The 27,094-nt window shown below is 32.8% G+C and overlaps 1 protein-coding gene across 1 annotated transcript; it reads left to right on the forward strand.

The window, feature by feature from the left end:
* Positions 1-356: 356 nt before the first annotated feature.
* LOC127719340 (glutathione S-transferase 1-like) lies at positions 357-9,641 on the forward strand. The gene is made up of 6 exons (XM_052225408.1): positions 357-412; positions 1,429-1,565; positions 5,016-5,108; positions 5,582-5,697; positions 7,243-7,353; positions 8,880-9,641. The coding sequence occupies exons 1-6, from the start codon at positions 396-398 to the stop codon at positions 9,042-9,044; spliced, it is 639 nt and encodes a 212-aa protein (XP_052081368.1). The 5' UTR covers positions 357-395; the 3' UTR covers positions 9,045-9,641.
* The last annotated feature ends 17,453 nt before the right edge of the window (positions 9,642-27,094 follow it).

The following is a 27,094-nucleotide window of genomic DNA, read 5'->3' on the forward strand; positions in this document are numbered from 1 at the left end:
ACTGTAAGACGTTCCTGTCAGAAGTATCTACTAAAGTATGAAATAGCTAGAACTACAATCCTAGCCTTGTCCATATGTGTCACTTATATTGAACTAAACGTTATAGTTTGTAAGTATAAACGAGGACATTTAAAACCCTTTGTTGTATTTCCATTCATACATTATGCAAAGTCAAATGAAGACCATTCTTATTTAACGTGAATGTCATTATTCAGAACATTAGGAAGATCTATATTCAGTATATACCCTCTTTAGAGAGTTGATATTTAGAACAAAACCTCATATATATTAGTCTTTAGATTGTTTCCACAACAGATCTATTATAAACATACTATTCGCATTATAAATACCACGATCGCCCAAGACTGTAATATTTTAAGGCTTACATTTCAATCATGGGGTCAGGTGCAAGGTAAATATTTTACTGAACTAACGGAACATTGTACGCATCAGTATATGGTTAAGGTTTTCGGTTATAAAACAATCATTGGATTGATAAAAAAAAGTTTAAAAAAAATCTAACTTCCGTTAATTATATCACAATCATTTATTTTATTTATTTAAGTTATGTTCATGGCATCGTTCATAAAATAGTTTTTTTGGGGGTATAATTTGTTGATTGTTATTTGCTGCTAACAAAGTACCTTCTGCACCAAAATTTATTCCGATAAAGTAGCATGCAATTTGAAAGATTTAAGTTTATCGACTTTATACTTAACAACTCAGGAACCTGAATGTTTTACGTTTTTCGAATTGATTTCTTGAAAAGACCGGAAAGAAAATGAAAGTTTTAATGTTTAAAGATTTGAAATGTTGACAAGTCAGGAACCTGGAATTTGTTGATTAATATATAGTGAGACTTAGATAGAGAGTGTTTCCGTTGGAGGTGTACTGAATGATATCTTAGTCTCGGAGAACATGGTTTATTCTTTAGTTGAAAATGGGCGTCAAACTAGCTTTTAGTAACTTCAAGTACTCTTAGATCGGTACCTTCTATGTTCTTTCTGTTAGTTATTTGTTATATCAATTACAGTTCCTATACAATAATTGTTTGCTTTATTCACAACCTTTGAAGTCTCACGACGATTCAGAGCTTGATAAGCTGTATGAGGAGGGTGACACGGGGGTGCTCATTTCCAAAATCCCGCATTTTTTTTTTTCATTTTTTTTCCAACATCCCACTTTTAAGTTATTTGTGTCGTTATGTTACTGTTTGATTGAAGTATACACATTTCCCGCTTTTTTTGTATTTTTTTCCAACATCCCACTTTTTAGTTATTTGTGTCGTTGAGTTACTGTCTTTTGATTGACGTATACACAATATCTCCTTTTATTCATATAAACAATCGTGCGTTAAAGAAAACTACACAGCAACACAGTCACTATTCTTACTTTATTAAAAGTAAAAACAAATAATTATGTTTTCAGTAAAGGTGGTTCATATAAACTAACATATTTCAATGGGAAAGGACGAGGAGAAGTTGCCCGTCTTTGCTTTGCTGCTGCGGGGGTCAAGTATGAAGATATTCGAGTAGAGCAATCCGACTGGCCAGCATTAAAACCAAGTAAGTAAGATAAAATAATCTGACTGACCAGCATTAAAACCAAATAAGTGAAATAAATTAATCTGACTGGACGTCATTAAAAGCGGGTAAGCATAAAAGAACAGAAAAAGAGAGCTGGAAGGGATAAAACAACAAAAGCAATATGACAAAGTTGTTATTATCATACAGTTCTTTTAGCTGTTATCAATGTTATCAACCAATATATATAGACATACTTTGAGCTATTATCATTATAGTTTGACAGTCATTATCATCTCACATGATTGACACCTTAATTTAAAAATCATGTCTATCGAAATACGAATGGAAATGTTTCTAGAAACGTTTTTTTATTAATCGTACATTGCCTTTTTTTCACATGCTGTATATAATATTCTTGTAATAGCTGTACTTGTCTTTTAATTTTATTGTCTTATAAGATATCATGATACTGAACATGAAGACAATACAAGTGATTGTATTCAGGTTCAATTGTTTTAATTCTAATGTTTAATATTTGTATGTATCTCATTATTGTAATATCAATATTATCAATACGTGACACTTTAATAAAATAAATTTATCTTTTATCTCTCATTATTATACTGACTTTATCCATGATTGGTCATGTAATGGAAATATTTTTACATGATCATCACATTTTTAATATTCAGACAATACTTATCAATATGTATTTTTTTTCAATTTTAAATGTTTATTTTGAAAATTGATTATGATATTTAACTCAATATTGTTATGCTACCTTAATTTAAGACAATGTTTCGTAAGCCGATTCACTGCTTTAAGAGCAATATGATAAATATTATATAAATCCTATTAAAAGGCGTAGTACGTGTCACTACATTATTACCTCTCTGGTATTTGGTCAAGACCTCTAGTTTTACAGATCAATCAAATCATTATCTAATTTAAGATCTTTGTTTGTATTGTAATTTTATATTGATAAACATAAAGTAGAACATTAAATATATAAGTGGATGTAGATCAATAATAAAGTACGTGTTTAAAATTATTTGAAATGGGATTTAAATCGTGATCACATTCTTGTAAATCAACTGGCCCATTAAATATGAATAAACATAGGGGACACTCAAAAGTCATCGTGACTAACAATAATGCAACCGCAAGAGGTCACTAAATGGTGTCCTTTTCAATCTGAAAGCGACATAAATACATTACAAGTATATTTTTTCATTGGAATACTATCAAGCAATCTCGATTGGCTGACAACCATCGTGAGGCACCCCGATATTATACAATTATTGACTTTTGGTGAGGTTTATATAATGATTTATCAACCCCAGAGATATGATACTCATCGAAGCAAACGGCCGAGGGTGAATGTCTTATATCTGGTTTTGATAAACTATTGTATCTATTGATACCAAAAGTCAACTATTGTTTTCTTATACGACTTTTTATATTTCTCCAATTTTCTAGCTCAAAAAACTTTTAAAACTGCTAATTGTTTTAAACTAAATATATCATCTGCGTTTGCATTTGCTTACTTTTATAAGTTAAAATATTCAATAAAGGTTATTTTAAAAAAAAGAATACATTGAAAACATCATGAAAAAGAAGAGAAAAAAAAATACACCCCCCAAAAAAGAAAAGAAAATACGAAAATTTGGATGATGTCATAAACCTACGTCATTGACATTGCCTTGGAATATCTATATTTGGGTACACGTCAGCTGTTCCAAATCTTATATTATCTTCTGATGATTTTCCCGCGGTGTATATAATGTTTTATAATGTAATAATCATTCCTGCTAAGAAACTATTAAAGAGATTCATAATGCATAAAACGATATCATAGGAATCGCCAAAAATAGCGCACAGTACACCATACAACATTTTTAAATTGGATTGTCGAGCCACCGATTAACCCACTCCAATTTAGAACATATGTAAAATAAGCCCGACTCTGACAAAAAGAGTGCTTTTGATGTCATTGTTTACTTAAACTTACAAACTTACAAACAAATTTTGGAGAAATGAAACTTTTGGTGACATATATAGAAATATATAAAGACCATTTTGATCCAAAATTTACTTGTCCATGAGTTTGCAAATTTAACGGCGTGCACAAAGCTGAGTCCACAAACGTAACGTCTTCAAATTACTTAAACCATTTACGACGTCGACATTTTTTCTCCAGAAAACAAACGCGTAACAAAAACACTGGACACTTAGTTTATCACATAGCTTTAAACATAAACGTTCAACATATCACTTTTTTTCGAACAACAAAGTGCAGCAATTGCACATTCTGGAAATATAAATAAATATATGCTAAGAGCAGTGTAATGGAAATCATAAGCGACTATGTCGACTATGTCGTGGACCCTCTCAAAAAAATAGCGTTAAAACGCCATTTCTTTAAATTGTAACATAATAGTTGGACATTAAAAAAAAATCAGGTGTTCAGCCTAGACTATCGAATCATTCATATTTTGCAGATTTTTGTAAACCTCTTGTTATGCACATTTGAAATATCAAGTTATTTTGAAATAAAAAAATAGCAATTACATATCTTTTTTTACAGATTCTTCATTTTCGAATATTAATCCTTCCAAATAACTACTTCTTACACATAACGAATGACATTCCAAACTCATCCACCATGGCCGTTTCTGGGTTTTTTTGCGGTGAATTTCGTATGACGTCATAGTCCGAATCCGAAAAATTCTATTATACGAAAATGCGGGAAAATCTGTTGAATTTGTATAAATTTTAGGTAAAAAACTCGATTTTATGCTTATTTAATGTTACTAGTTTCACATATTTTTTGCCGTTCTCTCAGTGTTCGTTTCATACTTTATAGATTTAATTTTGATAACCTTACTAGTAATGTGGATTTTAATTGGTAGCATTCATAATTTTATCATAAGAAAAACTTCTTTTTTAAAAGATATTTTAATCACGATTGTATAAAACTACTTTCAAAAGCGCATTTTCTAGTTGCCGTCAACTTTGTGCACGCCGTCTGAAGGATTAATGCGCTCCATAATGTACTTATTCAAGATTTCCAGAAAAGCAGGGGTTATTTTAGTAGTAGTTGACTTCCGAATGGTCGTATTTCACTATAAGACTTTAAACATTGGTTGAAAATTGTCATGTAGAAAGGTGATTCATGTACAATTCAGGATATACCTGGTTTCTATGAAGTTTCACTTAAGGTTAAATATTAAGAAATCTGTAAAAATTGACGCATTTGGTTGATTATACAGGCTGTTTTGAATTGGTTCTGATACCTTTACACAAACACCCGACTGTAGGCACAACATGAGGAGGTATTGAACATAGACCTATATATATGTACCTAGAACAGATGTCGTAAATATATATAATATACAATAAAAAACTACAGTGCAACTAATCACTTTGAATTATGAGCTATTAGATTAGATTACAGGACATCAAATAAATGAGTGGTATTTATTTCAGAAACTCCATTAGGATTTTTACCAGTGTTAGAAGTAAATGGAAAAGAGCTGACACAGAAATTAGTCGTCGACAGATTTCTTGCAGGACAATTTGGTATGTCAATATAATTTAATATAAAATGATTTCCATCAAGTATAAACATAATGATATTAATTTTGTTTTCTAATTCGTTTCTCCCAACCTCTCTAGCCCCGAAAAATTATTTAAATAATATGTATGACCCTGGGCTGATATGCATATAACTACTTATGTTTAGATTTGTTCCGAACGGACGGATTTACGATACATGTATACTACAATAGGATATCTTAAGTAGGTTTTATGCATAATAAAGTTTCGGGAAAAAAAATAATTCCGAACGTACTTACAGTTATATTTGGGATATTACAATTATAGCTCTATTTTTATAATAAATATAGAAAAATGACTAAAAAACGCTACCGGATGCGCTTTTAAACTAATTATGCAAAAATAATCATTTAAGAATCATACAATAACGTGAAAAGAGTTCAGGTTTTGAAAATGAGTAAGACGAAACAATATTTATAGTTCATGTTATTTTTAAGGTCTTTTTGGAAGTAATGACATGGAAAAAGCTAAGATAGATGAAGTCATGACGACAATAGCAGATTTCACTGTAGATTGTACAAACCCTTTATTTATCAAGGAAGAGTCTGCGAAGGTTAGTTTAATCCCTTTATGCGATTTTTTCGCCAAAAATATAAAATTATTGAAAATTAACAACTTTAAGGATTTCTTTCAATCACAATAATGCAGCATACACTATTCAATTTTGGTCAAGTTGCACGAATGTTTGGTTCTAATTTTGATTTTGTGTAATAAACTCCTCTTATAGACGGAAACCCAGTTGAAATAAAAAGAAAAGAAAAGAAATGGAACTCTTTATTAGAGAAGGTAAAAAAAGGCCAAGTTGGTGAATTTGAATTGTTTACGTCTGTTTCTATTGGGATTAAGCTTAATGAATGTGCATAATCTAGAATTTTATGCATCATACGTATGATTTTTTCTTAAATTATGGTATGAACCTTCGAGATGTTTTAACTTAAAAATTATATTCACATTTTCACAAAAAAGGCCGATAGGGGAAGGTGCTAAGTATAAATTCAGCCGAGGAAAAAATCTAAAGAAAGAAAATAGTTTGATCTTTTAAAAGCATTAATTGTCATCTCTGCCCCGGCGACAGTTTTTTCTTCTTGATAAAAAAAAAAATTCATCGAAAAGAGAGAGTCGAGTGCATCTTTTTTTTATGTTCAGGCGTGTTGAAGTTGACTATTCTGTCTTGAAAACGTATAAAAGAAAAAAATATTTGATACATCATCTCGCTTCAGATTTTTTTTATACATTTATATATTTAGGTTGTAGGTTGATAAAATAATATTAAAAACTTACAGTTCTAAGAAATAAAATATATGGGTCAATATATCTTTCTAATGAGTCACAACAACAGAGTAGGCGTGTTCGAATAACAATTTTTACTAAAAGTACTTGACGACAGACTTTACAAGTGGATCTTAAAAATGCATAACTTAATAAAAAAAAGTCATCTTTTGTCTATGCTATCTAGGATGATAAGTCCTCAACTGTAATGCATAAAAGTACATAAAATGATGCTCAATAGCTAGTAGATACATTTGTCTTTTAAGATACCGCTTGTAAATAAGGGTCGTTATGATGCTGTGTGGATAAATTGATTGGTTTTCAATTAGCTAAATTGACAGCGCGTCATCGCTACGGTTTTCATTTCTACGATTTTTCCCCATGTTTACTGACTTTGCGCTTAGTGATTTTTTTTTAGAAAATTTTAAAAATATGATAACTATTTTAGTGTTATTATTGACATTTACAGTCAGGATTCTACTTCGTCAAAAACATCTCCCAATTACGCCAGTTAATTTTAACAATCGTAAAAATGGAAGCCATTGTAAGGATGACGCGCTGTCAATTTTGCTCTTGAAAACCGATAAAGGTATCCACATAGCAACATTATGATCCGTATACGTCAGTTGTATTCTAAAAGACTAATGTATCTACTAGCTATTGAAATTTCAGAGGTTGAAGACTATAAACCCTAGCATTTTATCCAACACAATGATTTGTGTCTTTGATCAATAGCGTATGAATAATAAGAGATATAACTTATAAGGTATAAAGACCTCATCAAAACAGTAAATCAAATACACGGGAACCAAACAAATCTCTCTTTTAGGTTGAAGCCGTTAAGTCTATAGTGAATACTAAACTGCCAGCCATAATGGCCTACCTAGAAAATACATTGGATGCCAATCTTACAAACAGTGGATTTATTGTAGGAGGGAAGGTATGTACTCAATATAAAAAAGAAGATGTGGTATTGTTGCCAATGAGACAACTCTCCACGAGAGACCAACTGACACAGAAATTAACAACTATAGGTCACCTTACGGCCTTAAACAATAAGCAAAACCCATATCCCATAGTCAGCTATAAAAGGCCCCGAAATGACAAATGTAAAACAATTCAAACGAGCAAACTAACGGCCTAATTTATGTACAAAAAATGAACGAAAAACAAATATGTAACACATCAACAAACGACAACCACTGGATTAAAGGCTCCTGACTTGGGACAGGCACATACATACAGAATGTGGCGGGGTTAAACATGTTAGCGGAATCCCAACCCTCCCCTAACCTGGGACAGTGGTGTAACACTACAACATAAGAACGAACTAATAAAATCAGTTGAAAAAGGCTTAACTCATCAGATGGATACAAACAGAAATACTACACAGAGTGGACGTGGCCGGGTACTTGTATATCTCAACAACAGAAAGACAATAAGTACATATCTGAGAGTACTCGCAGTTACTGAAAGCTAGTTCAAAGCCACTAACAACTAATTAAAAAAATCATGCATCTAAGACTAAATTATCAATCCGTACACGTCCAACATCCAATGGATTTAGTGTAAGACGGGTTTTAACATTCTAATATCAGATATGCAATAAAGCATTAAATGATCCGACTATAAATGGCGGAGCACGGAGGCCGTAATCCAGAAGCTTTTCTCAGTCAGATAAGAATAAAAATCACAGAGCACGGAGGCCGTAATCCAGGAGCTTTACTCGGTGAGAGAAGAATAGAAATCGCGGAGCACGGAGGCCGTAATCTAGTAGCTTTTCTCAGTCAGACAAAAATAGAAATCACAGAGCACGGAGGCCGTAATCCAGGAGCTTTTCTCAGTGAGATAAGAATAGAAATCGTGGAGCACGGAGGCCGTAATCTAGAAGCTTTTCTCAGTCTGATATGAATAGAAATTACAGAGCACGGAGGCCGTAATCCAGGAGCTTATCTCAGTGAGATAAGAAAAGAAATCGTGGCGCACGGAGGCCGTAATCTAGAAGCTTGTCTCAGTCTGATAGGAATAGAAATTACAGAGCACGGAGGCCGTAATCCAGGAACTTTTCTCAGTGAGATAAGAATAGAAATCGCGGAGCACGGAGGCCGTAATCTAGAAGCTTGTCTCAGTCTGATATGAATAGAAATTACAGAGCACGGAGGCCGTAATCCAGGAGCTTATCTCAGTGAGATAAGAAAAGAAATCGTGGCGCACGGAGGCCGTAATCTAGAAGCTTGTCTCAGTCTGATAGGAATAGAAATTACAGAGCACGGAGGCCGTAATCCAGGAGCTTTTCTTAGTGAGATAAGAATAGAAATCGCGGAGCACGGAGGCCGTTATCCAGAAGCTTTTCTCAGTGAGATAAGAGGTTTTTTTTAATATATCATTGTATGCAAACGAGCCTTTTTTCCTAATTGCGGATACAAATCCAGAGAAAAGTAATATCATTTGTCTTTTATTTTTCAGCTATCCGTGGCAGATTTGACAATTTTCTTCTTTGTGGACACACTCGGCAATCTCTCATCAACGGCAATAGATAAATATACAAAAATAAAAGATCTGAGTGCAAAAGTAGGTGCCATCAACAGTATAGCAACATATGTAGCTAATCGGAAGAAAACTCCATTTTAAAGACACAAACGAAAAGAAAAGTAATTAACAAGATATTAGCGGGATAAATGGACTGTGGACTTTTAGTCAGAGTACCCAATCAATAACAATTCGACAAGTGATATTGGTAAACCATTTTATTATGACTACCTCAAAAGCTCCAAACTTTGTTTAAGAAAATATGATCAACGATTTTCAAAGGGAAGTGATTTGGCAAGGCTTCCGTAAAAATCGCTTCATAGGGGAGGAGTAAAATTTAAAAAATGATAAAAAATAGTCTACTCTCAGGGCAATTATATTTCTGTTACTATTGAGTTCTAATCATTTAGGGCCATAGCTTTATAATATATTTCTGTTTTGGTTGGATTTTTTTTTTAACCTTTTTGATTGAGGTACTACAAAATTGAAACATTTCTTTAAAAATAACTTAATGTCTATAACAATATTTACGCGTGAATATGTGCATAACGATACGTGTCGATGTTTTGAATACGTGTATATATGAGAGTGCGTGAGAGGGAGAGAAGATGGAAAATTTTATTTGTATTGAAAATGATTATATCGTTTAAAAATGTATTTATATTTATTAAATAACTTAAAAACAAGTTTTTGATTTTACCATTGTCTTAATATGTTCTGCACCAAAAAAGGGGTATACTGTTTTACCCCCATGAAATTACCGTCGCCTTTTGTCATGCTGGAACTATAAATCAGAGCGTCCTGAAATTTGCTATCATACTTTATTTGAACATGTTAAACTGTGTGATGCGTTTAAAATTCACCACTCATCAACTTCCTAATAATTGAACACCTATGTATTCTAACATATAGTAGCCGTGTATGAAATTTTAGTCGATTTTCTTTAGAGAACCACAAGTAAAGACTGACCTTCAAATGTTTATGAGGTAACATGTGAGTATGGGTTGTTGAAGGCCGTACAGTTGCCTATAATTGCTGATATCCACTTTTTTTTAACTAGCTAGTTGTTATACGACCGCAAAAAATTTTGCGGTCGTATATTGGTATCACGACGACGACGTGGCTTTGGGGGGGGGGGGGGGGGGGGGGTTATGGCTCAAACCGTTTAGGAATTAGGGGCAAAAAAGGGGGAAAACAAGGGTGTCCTGGTTAATGGACAATTACTTAAGTACAGAACATAATTTAAAAGCAGTGTAAGGGAAGTAATTCAAACACAACATTTTCAATTACCTCCCTTACTCTGCTTTTAAATTATGTATAAAGAAATGTTGTATTGTCTTGAGGTGATTAGCTGTCATTTTATTTTTAGAAGTTACTATTTTAAAAATGCTGATGAAGGTAATTTAATTTTAGCCATGATTATGTATGTCATTTTCTATTTTAAGACTTTTATGATGTATTTAAATGGGTTATTATGGTTGCAAACTCCATTGGGAATTTGAATTGAGATTATGACCATATTCTGAGGGAAAGAATTTTTTTTTGGAAAAGGGGGGAGGGGGGTGGGGACAATTTGTTCTCAAGATTTCAGAAATTAAAAAGAAAATTTCTTCAAATATTTTTTTTTTTTTGGCAAAAGAAGGGGGGGGGGGTAAAAACTATTTTTTGGGGGAGGGGGTCAATTCGCAACAGCATAGTGTATTGCACAAAAGCAAAAAAAAAAATGAATACAAATTCAAATCACATAACCAATTCAAGTTCTTTGACTACAGTTATTCTGTGTCAGAAACCTATTATGTGTCAAATATTTAATTACAATCCAAATGCAGACCTGTACCAGTTGCGAATATTGTGTCCATTTTTGCCCCAACTGTTTAGGGTTGGACCTCTGCGGTCGTATCCTGCTGCGTTCGGCGAAGCAATTTATCTCATAATCATATTCATACCACATCTCCTTATTTTTATGAAGAGGGCATTATGTCTTACCCTTGTTCGCTATTACGTCCGCCCGTAGGTCCATATGTACCCACGTACTAACATTAGTTTCCGTACTCTAACTTTAGTTTGCCTCAACCAAATGTTATGATCCTTATACACAATGCTAATTACCTGAAAACTCAGACCAAGTTCAAATTTTGGTGGCGTCACTTTTACAGTTCTCTAGTTATGTCCCTTTATAACGTTATTTGCAAGCAGGGGCATCATCTCTATCCATGGACACATTCTCCGTTTATTTTTATATGCGATATACCATGTAATGCATTTTCATATCCACTGCTCTTGAACTTCCTGTTTATCGAATTCTTAAAGCCGGGAGTATAAGTGAACAACTATGGACGCGTTTTAGCGCCACACATTTTTTTTTATATTTCTTCCTATGTTTGCGTTATAAAGCAAACAATTGCGAAATAACGCAAACTTTTGCGTTACAATGCAAGCATACAGGAAGAAATAAAGAAAAAAATGTGTGGCGCTTATACGCTTCCGTAAACAACATCAGAATACAAATAATTTTTGAATTATTTGTCTGTTACATCATACGTAAGTAGAAGTTTTTTTTCTATATGACCACCTCAATATTGTCGAAGAACGATTGGTTAAAAACATTCTAAAAATTAAAATAAAGCGACGTTTTTTCGTCCTATTGTAAAAATTAGCGTAAACGGGAGAATTCAGATAAAAAAATTTCTTGACCGTTATGGAATAACCGTTTCACAGATGATATCGGATATGTTCATTATGTCGTAACTACAATAACCTTCCCTTTTCACGAATATGACCTACCGAATTAGACTATTTACCGGATTTGTAACAACATAAGCAACACGACGGGTGCCACATGTGGAGCAGGATCTGCTTACCCTTCCAGAGCACCTAAGATCACCCCCAGTTTTAGAGGGGATTCGTGTTGCTTAGTCTTTAGTTTTCTATGTTGTGTCATCTGTACTATTATTTATCTGTTTGTCTTTTTATTTTTGGCCATGGCGTTGTCAGTTTGTTTTCGATCTACGAGTTTGACTGTCCCTCTGGTATCTTTCGTCCCTCTTTTAATTGAAAAAAATGTATAAATATTGTTTACATATGCACATTTTAAAAATGATTTAGCAATTATAAGAGGATTACTTATTGACACCACTAGAATATCAGAAACACACTAAACGTACTCGTAAATACGTTTGTGTTCGTACCGGCCGACAAAGCAGTCAACTATGTGATAGAGGTATGACGAAAATACTTTATGAAAGTACTTAAGAATGAACCTATAAGTGTTTTTACGTCAAAGGCCGTGCGATCAACAGTAAGTCGTATAGTGAACAGTCATTATTATTACCACATTTTAAATCACGAAGATTTATATGTTCGTATTACGAATTAGTCTTCTTCACAATACTAGATTGCAATTTTTTTTTACTGTAATTCATATAAAACCTTTTCCCTAATGAAAAGGTAAATATGCTAGATATCTTCTATTATCTGACCTCCTATACATTTCTAGGAATATGATTGATTAAAAGCAACCGCGTGGAGACCGTGTATATTCCATATATGAGGTTAGTAGGCGGGGCTTATTTCAATACACGGTTAGTAGTGGTGTTACGCCTCTTTATAAAAACAACACGTTGATGAGGAAAATTTTTAAAGGTTTCAACAGACGAAAAATTTGATGATAAACGATTGAAATAAATTTATAAAACACATTTAAAGTTAACAAGTTGTTATTGTTGGCATTTGTTTTTGTATAGACCAATGGAAGTAGGTTCTTAATACTAACGGTATTGCAAGCTTGATCACTTTGATAAGCCACTAGTCTAAATACCACATGTTAAGATAGTTGGTAAGATAAATTCGTTACATAGTTTGCTAGTGACCTAATACGATATATATGGAATTTACTGACCCCATATATATCGTGATAGGTCACTAGCACACTATGTAACTAATAATACTGAGACGATTTTGTCGATGTTCTTTCAGCAATGGCGTTATCGGCATATTGTTGGTATTCTTATGGACACCACTAGCGGTCCTTCAAAAACAGACTTGTTCCTGTTATGAATCACTGTTTTGACCAAACCCGCTAAAGATCCGTCTCAAGTTCGTTTATTTGATAAATTCAACAAGACTTACTGTATCATCGTAACCTTGAAGATAGTTTTGCGTTCAATAATCAATAAGTTTTTAATTAAACTGCGAACTAATTGTACTCAAGGACTAATTTTAAATAAATTTTATATAAACAACAATTTTCCTATTCTGGATTTGGTTATTTCATTGTCATACTGGAAACTTTATTTAAAAAATTTCCCCAAAAGACGATTTTTGTTTTTGTTTCCTATTGTTAATATTCCTCTTTTGTGTCTCTCATATTTGTTTTTCTTTCATTGTTGTTCTTAATAATTTATGGTGTTGGTTTTTCTCGCTTGAATTTATAAAAACTTGGCACAGTACGAAGCCTTTTATAGCCTACCATTCGTTTTGTGTTTTGCACATTGTTGAAGGCCGAACAACGACTATAGTTTTTTACGTCCACATCCTTTGGTCTCTGGTAGATAGTTGTTCCATCGGTAATCATACCAAATCTTCTTATTTTCAAATAGAATCAATGTCAGCTCTATCTTAGAATGCGACAAAAATCGTGTTTTAATGTCATACGATGTATTTTAAAAATATTTCTTTTTCCGGAAGCGGAGAGGTTAGTTTAGTTGTTCTAGTGTGTAGTATTTTTGGTTGTAACTGCGAATTGCAGAGGTGTTTTGTCAACAAAGAACAATGAAATAAAAAAACTGCGAGTCATGAATTAGTATATATAAAAGACAAATTTAACATTCATGATAACACGTGCGATCACAGATATACCCAGTGTGTCTGTCACTAGGGGGGAATATCCTCTGACATGACCATAGCTCCTCGTCAGCTGTCCACCATTCTGTCATACCATATTTTAAAATTTCCGTAATTTGAGGGTACTTTTAACAGAATACATTTTAGTATAGCAAAGCAAAAAATGGACATGTAATTATATGCTAGGAACTCTTATAAACTACAACTTACAGGTACTCACCACGAAGGACAAAATGATACAAAAAAGCAAAAATAGTAATCAAAGCATCGTCGGTGCTGTGATCCAGCCAATATCTTAGCTAGTTCGACATTTTTTCTGATCTCAATTTCTATATTTGTTTTCTTTAACTCACTCCTGCAAGACATTTCATGACAACCATCAGAACTTGGAATAACTGATTTATGCACAAAGTACTTTGTGTCCAAACACATTTTTTAGATAGACGATACATGCATGGGACAATCCTAAATCATAAAGATGATACTACACAAGGATTGAAACGTAGAACGCATTTTAAGTATTATTTCACTACAACATTACCATACATGACATTTCCTTTTTAAGGTGGTACCCAAAACCTTGACTAATATTAATTTGGCTCGTTTAATTTTCATAAAATTTTGACAAAATGTTTACTTTAACCCTTTGACAAAAATATAAAAATTTCAAAAAATTTGAACCAACCACTTTATCAGAAAAATTTCTTTGGTTATATAGCAGTTTGACAAACACTAATTTTGATCATTGAGAAGCTTAATATTTCCTGAACAATACAACGTAATTAAAACGTTTAGCTGATTTTTACAGAGTTATCTCCCTGTAGTGTTAGGTACCACCTTAAAATCATTCCTTTCAGGTAAGGTGGTAAACAAGAAGAATATTGATATATCCCTATTGCATTATTAGAAAGATACTCTTTTAATTTTAGTTGATAAAACAAGATTCCATAAAATTACTATTAGTTGCTTTTAAAATTATTTCTATGTCCAAACATAGGTTTACTATTTTTCGTACCCATCTTAGGATGTTTTATTGATTTTTGATTGATATTGATATATGACACCGAAAATGAATGTTTTATAGGGTTATTTTCACTTCCATTGTCTAACTATAAAGTTTTTATTCTAATGCCCATAGATGGAGAATTTTTTAATACTGATGCAAATTTTTGTTTTTTGTTTTAGAAGCTTAAGGTGCACACATTTTAAACATATACTTTTTAAATTGTTTTTCTTCAATTCAATGATTTTGATATGGAATGAAATAGGAATCTTCAGAGGAAGGTGTAGTTTACTTTTCATTGAAGTACATGTAACATGCATGCACAACAACAAAGTTCACGAAAGAGGCGATATAATTGGGAGTAAATAAATAAATTGTATTTAGTTTCATAAAATATTTTTTTTTTTATCAAATAACATAAAAAATATTCGATTAATATTGATGGGTGCCACATGCGGAGCAGGATCTGCTTGCCCTTCCGGAGCACCTGAGATGTATGGAATAAAATAAAAAGTTTATACAAGTACAAAGTAAGCTTTTAAATATGTAGCTTTGAGTGTTCCTGGGCATAGTAAAGACAAGAAAAGCGCTTTGGACAAATACGATTTATAATTTATAAAGTGGTATTTTAATTTTGCACAGAGAATAAACTAATAAGTTCATCACCAAACGAGAGGTTTCGTCGATGTTAACAGCCACATATTATTGACTGCAAGGGGGAGTTTGATTCCCGTCACGTTAAATAATTTGTAAAAGACCAAGATAAGTCTTAAATTAACTCCATTTGTGAACAGAAATCACTACATTACAGTTCAAACTTGATCAAATTGAACGAATAAACAAACAATTGAATGTAGTTGTTGACAATATTTCAACTACCTTTTTGGAGTGTTCTTTGTTAATCAATAGGCCGACGTCATTGCAATATGGCAAATCTTCAGCTGTTCCTAATACAATTAATAGAAACATCCTTTTAACGTTCTAGCGATTCCCTTAGCGTTTGTTTCTTACCTAGATTAGTCTCTTCAATCGATGATCTATAATCTTTTGTCGCCTTAATGCATGTACTCCCTTTTTCTTAAGGTGAACGTTTTGTTTTAGATACCTGGTCTTTTTGTAGACATAGATTGACAATCAACACTTTTTCTTGTTGTCCGTAATTTTATATTCATACAGGTATGACCAATGTACATATAGTGTCATTGGCATATTTATTGGATGCATGGTGATTTCCATGATTAAACATAATTATATTAATTGGTCAAATGAAGTACGAATTGATGAACAAATGAATAAATGTCAGCTTATTATGAACCTTCAAAGTCCATGTATTTTATTATTATTATTTGTTGTTTGTTTATCTATTTTATATTTTCATACAAATTTGTATTTTTCAACCCTTAAGTGGAAACAAAAACATTCGATATTCAAATGCAGTTCAACAAGTCCTAAATGCAAACAAAATGTCATCCCTATCCGAAATATCACAGAATTGCGTATACCTTTGCCTTAAAAGTATCACACTCTCATGACATGCCATGTAATCCTTTTTGCAGCGTTGACATTGTGGATATTAAATAAATATATATTCAATCTTTCATAGTTACATTACATTTACAATGTAGCAGATGAAGGTATATATCATTAAAATGACAAATTAAACGCAAAATTAACATTACCAAATGTGAATAATCATGAAACCTCTTTTTTTTTTTTTTTTTTTTTTTTTTTTAACTGATCACCTAAGTGCTCAATAAGTAGTGCATCTCGTCCGGATATCTTATCAATTTTCTTACAGATCTTCAACAAATAATCTCGTCTTCAAAAAAAAAATCGCATCACGTGACAAAACAGCTGACACATCACTATCAGTCAAGCAAAAGTGTCCTAACACAGATCGAACAGGTTGTTGTTACACAGATTATCACACAACAAATCCTTGATTATACTATTAATTTCCTCTAGATAGCCAAAAATTAAAATATATCCATTTATTTTCATAATTTTTCTCTTTCCTTATATAAGGACCAGATTTCAAGTTCAATTAATCTAAGGATTGAATGGTTTATAGAAATATGGTCATCCCTGGACTTGAACCGACCGGAAGTAAAACTCATCTGGGGTCGTCCCTTTGGCTGTGCGTGTCGAAAAAGAATCACGTTTCTGCACGTTAAAGGTCCCCTGTAACAACTCTAGGGGTCCACTGTTAGTATGATGCAAGGTAAAATTTTAACCCCTTATATCCACGTTTTCTAGTGACAGTCGATCTTTCCGGTCGCCCTAACTTGAAATCATCAGGCGGTTGAAGAAAGCCTTCAATTGCACGAACTTTGGTATTTTCATCTTTGTTTTATACAGCTGAATAAGTTTGCCTTTCGTGTTTAAAGTTGGAGGAAAAGTCCTTATCACATGTACGATGCAATTAATGTGTTGTAAAAATTTAAATGTTTTGTACCAAAATTTCATGGTAGCACCACTTCTTTGTGCAAAAGGACAAACAATCAGTTTAATGAAGTCAGAAGTGTGCAGTACGAGGATATATTATTGGTATGATAATTATCATGCAATAATGATAAGTATTATAATTATCTTCCTTCCCTTTGCTTATATTACCCTTCTCAATAGCTTTGAGACGTGAGCAGACTTTATCAGCGACGTCACTATGCCTAGGGAGACGTTATCAAGCTTACTTTCGTAAAGCGTATAAATGTCTAAGGAAGGAAGAAAGACCTTTATAGAACGATAAACAGATTATCGGGTTTTCTACGTATAAATATCGTAAAATATCAATCGGTCGACACTGCTCTCACTCGCCAAATATATTCACATTGTGACTCACGGTTGATATTACACTCTATCAATGTGTAGAAAAATCCGATAATCTATACTTAAAATAATAATAATGATAATAATTATAATATTAATGATAAAAATAATAATAATAATAATAATAATATAAAAAAACGGGTTATGTTCTTCTCATATATTTTATGATGGTATAATACTAAACCCCTAACAGGAGGGATTGTGCCTGATATTCAAATGATGAAGACACGATCTTTCCATCAGTTTAATTGAAGTCTGGAGCTGGTATGTCAGTAACTGCTAGTAGTCTGTTGTTATTTATGTATTATTGTCATTTTGTTTATTTTCTTTTGTTTCCTATTCTGACATCGGACTCGGACTTCTCTTAAACTGAGTTTTACTGTGCGTACTGTTGTACGTTTGTTTTTTCTACATTGGCTAGAGGTATAGGGGGAGGGTTGAGATCTCAAAAAACATGTTTAACCCCGCCCGCATGTTTGCGCCTGTCCCAAGTCAGGAGCCTCTGGCCTTTGCTAGTCTTGTATCATTTTTAATTTTAGTTTCTTGTGTATAATTTGGAGTTTAGTATGACGTCCATAATCACTGAACTAGCATACATATTTGTTTAGGGGCCAACTGAAGGACGCCTCCGGGTGCGGGAGTTTCTCGCTGCATTGAAGACCCATTGGTGGTCTTCGGCTGTTGTCTGCTCTATGGTCGGGTTGTTGTCTCTTTGACACATTCCCCATTTCCATTCTCAATTTTATCGAAATCTGTTTAATATATTTTTTTTTTTACAATTACTAATTTTTAGTAACCGGTACACAATTATCTTAAAACACGTTTACTATGTGTGAGACATGAAGCAAAGAAGGGATGACAAACACACTTTTTATACCTGAATTCAATTTCATTTTTTTCTTTTGTGAAAAAAATAGATGTCCCGTCACATGAAAGCTTCGTCAAATAACTGTTTAATGACTAGAAAGTTCTGATGCATTTATATGTACTTATTCACCAAGTGTAATGACCTTCTGTAACACTTACCATACCGACATGCGATGTGCATGGACAGTACATGATTTTGTTACTTGTAGCATAGAATATATTTATCAATACTATCCTACTGACTACGCAATATTTTCAGTACATCATGATATATAACGAGATGAAATATTGTATATATATATTGTTTTACGATGACACATTTATAACCAGATTGACATATATTTCTGTGTTCCATAGACATTTGAACAGTTTTGATGCATTGTTTTAATTCATAACTTCGTGCAAAATCGTAAAATGCGCAAATAAATATTTCAAAGGTTTAGTCAATCGTTCCATATTTGTGAAAGGATCATAAAATATATGGTGTTCTAAAAATGTACAGAAATTGTTTTCCTGGCCCGTAAAAATTAATCATGTATATGCATTGTACTTTTACATGATTCGGGTTATGGTAAAAACAAGACAAATTGAACTTTAGAATTTCTACGATTACTGTTCACCGCCTACTGTGTTTGAAAAAAATAAATTGAGACTAATGGAAAATATTGGAGACTGTGAATTGGTTGACCTCGATATCACAGGCCCAATAGATAAAACGCAAATCTTTTATAACCATTAAAATAAACTAATATTTATACATTTATAAAGCACCAAAATATACTAATATAAACAGATGTGGGGTAAACTTCAATGAAACAATAAATAAAATAATCAATATCAAAAGACATCAACATTAAGTCTTTAACATAAGCCAGTTGTTTACTCATACAATATGTAAAGTTTTAAATCGTCACAAAAGTTTTAAATATACAAATAATCTGTCAAAGACCTGCTATCACCACCAAATATTCTCAAAAAAGCAAATTGAGATGAACTTTTGGATTTCTTCCATTATTGTTCACCCCCTGCTGTAAAACGTTTCTTTTAAATATTGAGACTAATGGACAATATTGGAGACTATGTGAATTGGTGGACCTCAATATCACAGGCTTAATAAATAAAACGCATCTCAGTTATACCCACCAAAGGTGTTATTGGCGCGATGAATGTTACGTACATTCAGATACAACCGCATCATAAACACCCACAAGCATATCTTTATTGGAAATTATATCAGAGCATTATTCTTCAATATTTTAGCTTACGTGATACCTCATGTTCAAACTGTTTTTATTGATTGGGCTGGAAGTGTGCACGATTCTCATGTTTTAAAGAACTCAAAGTTATGAGCGGAAGGTGAAAATATTTACGGAAAAAATCATATAGCAGGGGATGGTGCTTATCCTCTCAAGCAACGGTTGTTAACACCCTACTGAGACAATGGTAATCTAAACGCCGACACAAAAGCGATTTAATTACATCCATCCAACTACAAGAACAGTAATTCAACGTAGTTTTAGAATTTTGAAAGGATGTTTTTGTAAATTATTACTTTTAAACCAGCAACATCCGATCAGGCTGATCGGTAAGACATGCGCAATTAAGATTTGACAGATAAGGTGATGTAGGAGGTACAAGTTGTATATAAACAGCAGCTGATAAATGTAAACAAAACAAATGCACATGCTTGAGGAATTTGTAGCAGACGATTCAATTATCTTATCCACTGTGGTCAAAATAGTTATGGTTTGTAGTAGATATAATAACAAAAATAAAGAAAACAAATATTTACTTACAATTATGTTTTAATGATTTGACTTTAAAAATTGTGAGATAAAATATCATAAATCCAAGTAAATTTGAACTAACTGATCCCAGATTTCAGACCACATGTTGTAAGATTTCCTTTTCAAAATTTTTACTTGTACTTGTCTTCGTGGGTTTTTTGCATCTTGAACAGTTTTTAATGATGTGGTTTGCCTATTTACATGTTCATTCCAATCCAATACAGCTAGATTTGTCCGAAGAATATAAACTTGTTTGGAGAAGTTAATTCTCTTGTCATGATATTGAAGAATGGCATTATTGAAACTTTCCACATAATAACTGTCCATACAATGAACATAATCAGTTGGCGATTTATATACCTGGGTGTTCATTAGAGCCCGACCTAATAACATCTCTGCTTTTGGATCCTTGATTAAATATTTAGTTGGTTCATAATTCGAATCAGTTTTACACCTTGATAATTCACTACAGTGTTCGTGATTGTTCTTATAATGTTCAACTATATTCAATAGACTTAGTTTAAGTTTCACTGGATCCTTATTGCAATTTTTCATTGCCCAATAAAGATGAGTTTTTATACTTGCTGCTTTGTCCGATAACTCAGGGTGCCACGTTTGTCCTTCCTTGTATCTAGGTCCAGAACAAATGGTCTTGATTTCTTTGGCTATGTTTTTGGTGGCATGCCATGTATCATTTGTTGATTCTGTGTCAATTCCATTAATACGGATAAATTTGTTAACACTGGTATTTCTGTCATGACAGTGAACGCGAATTTTCACCTCGTACTCATCTCTGAGATTTTTAAAATATTCGTAAATCCTCTCTGTTCCTATAAGTTCATGTTTTTGTGCACTTGTACAATCCACTTTTGAAATTGTTTCAACACGTAAAACTTTGTGTGTTCTGGCACCAAGGCAAACTACGTCTGTGTACATTGAGTTTTTTCTGGTACCATGTCTTGCATCAGTTACAATATCGATACCTTCTTGAAGTTCTTCATAAGAAGCAATTTCCTCCAAAAGAGCAGTTTCATATGACTCTTTCACCAGCTGTGACACTACCGGGGCGTATTTCTGGAAAATACTATTCAGCGTAGTCTCCCCAATAGTACCAATGTTAGATGCCTGACAAAATCTGGAATATTGGTTTGGAAGTATTCCTGACACATAAAATCCGTGAGACATTCTTAAATTACATAGATATTTGTCTCCCATATACGGTGAGCTTGACCACAGTAGTTCATGTTTTTCCTCACATTTAAGTTTGCATACTCCAACATGACCCTTAATATCAGTTGAGTAAAGATACAACTGACTTTTACAAACTTTTCCATGGTTTATCACTCTTTTAATAAGGTTCTCGATTGATGTTTCGGCAGTGACAAAAAGTTTCTGTGTTGATTTTTCCTCATTACATGATGTAAAAGAACAGTCCAAAAATGGTATATTGTTTTCCTCAGCCATATGTTGATCTTCATGTAGTTGTGTTATATTGTTTTTAATGTAGAATGTCATTACTTCAAATAACATGTCTTTATTTGTAGTCCTGTTTGGGTTCCCACCACCCATTGCCTTTTTAATGTCATTGGTCATTTCATATATCAAATTCTTCTCATCAATAGATCCAGAAGAAAAATTTATTTTTCCTTCAATAGGTTTTGGTTTTTCTTTCCTCATATCATTCCTTCTTTTAACACTCTCAACTTTATCTTTCAAATATTTTCTTTTTTCTGCAGGTTGAATATTTTCATTCATATTTACAGCAAGTGCTTCCATGATTATGAAAAATTCAATTTCTAAATTTCCCTCCAAAATTTGATAGCTACTGATGTTGGACATTCCAATTTTTCACTCAAAGCAGGGGTGAATGAAAACTAAGTTTTATTCTTAAAACAGATATATGTTTCTATACTTTTTCTTGAGGGTTTTTGGAAGATATTATTTAATATTTTTGAGATTTTATTTGTATTTGTAATGCAATTATTGAAAATTTTCCCTCAAAAATAAGTTACATGTGGGTTTCCCCCCACTGTCAAAATGCTAGACTTCACTATTTATCTGGGGTGAACTTGGGAAACAAGAGCAGAATATATATATTTGATAAAATATTGTGTCAATTCAGCAGCTTTTACATTTATCTTAGGTATATAAATCACAGGTTATAACACTAATGTGTTTCGTGTAAAGATAAAAAAAAACACTTAATTGGACATTAAAAATTTTAACGATCCCCAAACCCCCATCAAAAGTGTGCAAAGTGATACTGGCACACCTAAAACTGTTACACATGACATTTTTGAAATCTATAGTAAAATGGAAAACCAAAATAATCAAAATATTCTTTCTTTGGCTGTAACAGAGGAACAGAAACTTGCAATTCAGGCATTTTTTAGCCACAATGATTGGGACTTTAATGAGATAGCACCATCAAGTTCTTCTTCTAACCTTCATTTAGAAGATAATGCAGAAACCAATATTAGTGCAACTGATGAAATTGAGCACCCTGGTCAAAGTGGGTCAGATCAACAAAGTGCTGGAAATGATACCAATGATGAAGATATGTGTCAGGATTGTTTTTGTAGTCCTTGTGTTACACAAAACAGACAAAATTGGTTAGGTGTAGGACAGAGGGCACATGCTAGGAATAGTGGAATTAGAAAACTGAAATATAAATTATTCTGGAGAATGATGCAGGATAGAGGAGCATGGAGCAGTCCTCAATATCTCAGGAAAAAATGCAGGCTTTTGAATAGGGATAGGGTTGATGAAACTGTTGTTATCGTCAGAAGAGAGGTTATCCCCGATTGTGTGTTAAATCTTGTGAGGGAATTGTACCCAAACCCTAAATCTAAACCATACATGGGACATAGATGGCACTAATTCATGATATACTTTTTTTATTTCAACCTGTAGTGACTGATATAATTAAACCCTTTTGACCTTTTTTTATTACTTTGCACTCAATGTTTATATACAATTTAACTTATTGGATTAATTAACAAAATAAGTTTTCTGGAAGGAAAGTTTGTTTAATGTTTCAAAGGGATTTAAACATTGGATATCTCTGCAAATTAGGTAGGTGCTGTCTTTATTATGCATGAACATTATTTTCCATGTGCATTTGTTTACAAACAGAATCAGCTGTTGTCAGGCTCCGCCTTCAAAATTCAAATTTGAACTAAACATCTGTTCACTTCAGATTTTTAAACATGGAATATTTAAAAGATAGAAGGATTTTTTATTTTTTTTTTCACATAATATGTTGAAAATTCTTGAAAGAACATATGTAACAAAAATCATAATAAATTACAAGTGATAATAAAAGTTATTCATAAAACATTGTCTCTGATTTGAACCCTGTCAATTATTTACAGATTTTAAGAATTCAAGGGATGCAACCCTTTTATACTCATGTTGCTGGTTTAATAACGTCTTTTCTGTTATATTCGTGTGTTATGGTAAAGATAATTAATCCCCCCCTTCATTTATTAGATTTTAGTTTGGTTCAACGAAATTTATACGATATATTTGGTTTACAGTTTGATTCAGAAGAAACACTGACATAGCTAGATAATACAATTAATTATCTAATTACTACCACAATTTGATATTAATAGTATTGTAATTTTCATTGTTATTAATAAATGTAATGTCAGTATTACAGATCTAGTCTTGAATCAATCCTAATTCTGTCTTAATTTTGGGAAATATTCTTACAAATTCAAATGTGACGTCTCTTTGTGTGTTTTTTTAGAATTTCAAATGTGACGTCACTTTGTGCGTTGAGGCCTTGGCTAACTCGGCTGTGTATTTTTATGTGTTGGATTAAGTTGTTTTATGTAATGTATCCGTTTTTATTCTGTAGTTAGTCCCCACTTCGGTTTTATCATGTATATCTATTATATAGTCATTTTATAAAATTTAGTGTTTGCAAAAGTATATATTATTCTAAATAATAAGGATGTTTTTGTCCCAGGCAGAAAACCCTGGCCGTGTTAGGCGCAACTTTTTGGAAGTTTTGGTCCTCGGTGCTCCTCAGCTTTGTACTTGTTTTGGCTTTCAAACTTTTTTCATCTGAGCGTCACTGGTTAGTCTTGTGTGGACGAGACGCACGTCTGGCGTATTAAATTCTAAACCTAGTACCTTTTGTTAGCTATTATTCGTGTGTTTCTTTGTCCTATATGTTCTCCCATTTATTTGTATTGTAGTCATGTCATGTAATGTTGTCATTTTAATGTTATATTTAACATTGCCACAAAACCAGGTTTAACCCACCATTTTTTTCTTAAAATGTCCTGTACCAAGTCAGGAAAATGGCCATTGTTATATTATAGTTCGTTTCTGTGTGTGTTACATTTTAATGTTGTGTTTTTGTTGTGTCGTTGTTCTCCTCTTATATTTGATGCGTTTCCCTCAGTTTTAGTTCGTAACCCGGATTTGTTTTTATCTCTATCGATTATTGAGTTTCGAACAGCGGTATACTACTGTTGCCTTTATTTTACTGTTTGTAATTTTGGTAATATTCATTTGACGTGGCTCGGTACATCCCGTCATTGTGTTATTGTGCTATAGTAAATTTGTGTATTCCTGTCTTCCGTTTTTGCTGATGTGCTTTGTCTATATGCCTTTTTGATTTTCTTTGTTGACATAATTGTTTGTTTTTATAGTAATTAAGATTATAACACAATGTTGACTGCTGTACCCCTATTTATGACATTTTAACCTATTATGTCTGTTTGTTTTGTTCACACATTGTTGTCAATATAATGGAGTTTTAGGCGACTGTCATACAAGTGAGAGGTTCAGCTAGCTATAAAACCAGGTTTAATCCACCAATTTCTACATAAGGAAATGCCTTTTACAAGTCAGGAATATGACAGTTGTTATCTATTCGTTTGATGTGATTGAGCTTTTGATTTTCCCATTTGATTAGGGACTTTCCGTTTTGAATATTTCTCGGAGTTCGGTATTTTTGTTATTTTACTTTGGCAGACTGCATTTATTTGAACCAAGAAAATGTAAACATTCTGTGATATTTGCGTTTCAGATTGTTTGTATCAAATTATCTTGTAAATGTCAACAACAAAAAACAACACACATTTGTGAAACCAAATAAATGACATAATTCCAATTATCATTCAACACAACACATACGTGTAAAAGAAAAGAAAGGATATGGGATATCCATCCATGACAAAAATCATGAAATGCCCAGCGAAAAACACAAAAAGCAGAGGAACAGCGCTTTTATTGGTGTTCTTCATCTCAAAGTCACAGTGAGGCCTTCAGCACGCATCAAAAACTATCACCTCACTGCAAGTTTAAGACGGCCTCTAGCACTGTTCAAGCGGAATTCTTTTCAAACTGATGAACACGCCATAGTTGTGAATTGAAGACAAAGCCATTTTAAATTATTTAGTGAGAGAACATCATCCATATAGCGGAATGTAAAGTTAAAGGATACTGCTAACTTCTTTTTTTCTTCTTAAGAAGTTCCTGTATAAAGTCAGCCTCATAAGAATAAAGGAACAAGTCGGCAAGAAGACGGGCACAGTTGGTTCCCATGGGAATGCCGATAGTTTGTTGAAAAACGAAACAAATATGTTGTCAATCAAGAAGTCAAGCATCTTGATAATGTCAGTTTCAGAGACTTTTTTGTTTGAATCAGTGATTTTTTACAAAGTAGGATTTATCCCTCCCTAAGACAAGATACTTGTATCTACGTTGGCTATTCTTTTTTATGAAACAAAGCAATACCAACTGTTCAATTTGTCTTTAAGTTTGGAATGGGGAATACTTGTGTGAAGTGTATAAAAGTCAAATGTTTTAATACTAATGCAAGATGAAAGAGTCTTAGATTGTATGTACTCTAAAAGATCTTTGGAATTTTTTAGTATCAAGATCTGATTCACGCCACCTCTAGGAATAGGCAGTTTCACAATAACTTTGAAGCCCGACTTTGATTGCTGATAAAATTGATGTTGATAATTTAGAAAGAGGTTTCGCGGAGCACTTGGAAGACCCAGCAATATACCGTTGTTTGAAAGGACACTTATGTAGTTAAGGTATCCAGTACAGTGATGGAAGATCCAGTTCTTCATCTTTGGTTGAAATTCCAAAGGAACATAGAACAGACCTATGATTATCCAGGATTTCCTGTTTAGTAAAAGTGTCGTGGAGGTATATGTTGAGTTTCCAAGTGAATTGTCAATACCTAATTTATTTATCAAGCAGTTAATGTAATGTGATTTACACACAAAGACGATGTTGTTTGGGGCTTTATCTGCAGGGACAACAAAATATTTGTCATGGAGGTAGGACAAGTGTTTTGCAACATGTGGGTCTTTAAAGATTGATGTAGCATGGGTATTGATAAACCCATTCAGTTTCTTAATTCTGATTTGTATTAACGACCTCACAGCCTTATTCTATTCGGAAAGAGTATCTACGTCTTCTTTCTCGCGTTTAACCCATTGCCTGGCATAATCCTAGACTGAATCCATCAGTTTTTGGAAGTTGTGTTTCCAATTGATGGATTTAGGCTCACGATATTTCGGACCTTTGGATAACACATTTCGCAGGGAAGTGTTATTTGCAATGTTGGAGTCACCGGTAATAACGTGTAATTGAGTTTTATCTTAAAAATTCATTTTGATCTTAACATCAATATCATCTTCAAGTCTGAAAAAATATTAAGTCATGTTCAGACTTATCCACTGCGGTAAACTCAGTACTGTTCAATCTATTCGCTTGTAAGAGTTGTTCAGATCAATTATACAGTTTCAGATCAAAATAAGTTTACTAGCGTGAGTCTATGACATTGCAAG

Source organism: Mytilus californianus, unplaced genomic scaffold, assembly GCF_021869535.1.
Source record: "Mytilus californianus isolate M0D057914Y unplaced genomic scaffold, xbMytCali1.0.p SCAF_11, whole genome shotgun sequence".
NCBI classification, from domain to species: Eukaryota; Metazoa; Mollusca; class Bivalvia; order Mytilida; family Mytilidae; genus Mytilus; species Mytilus californianus.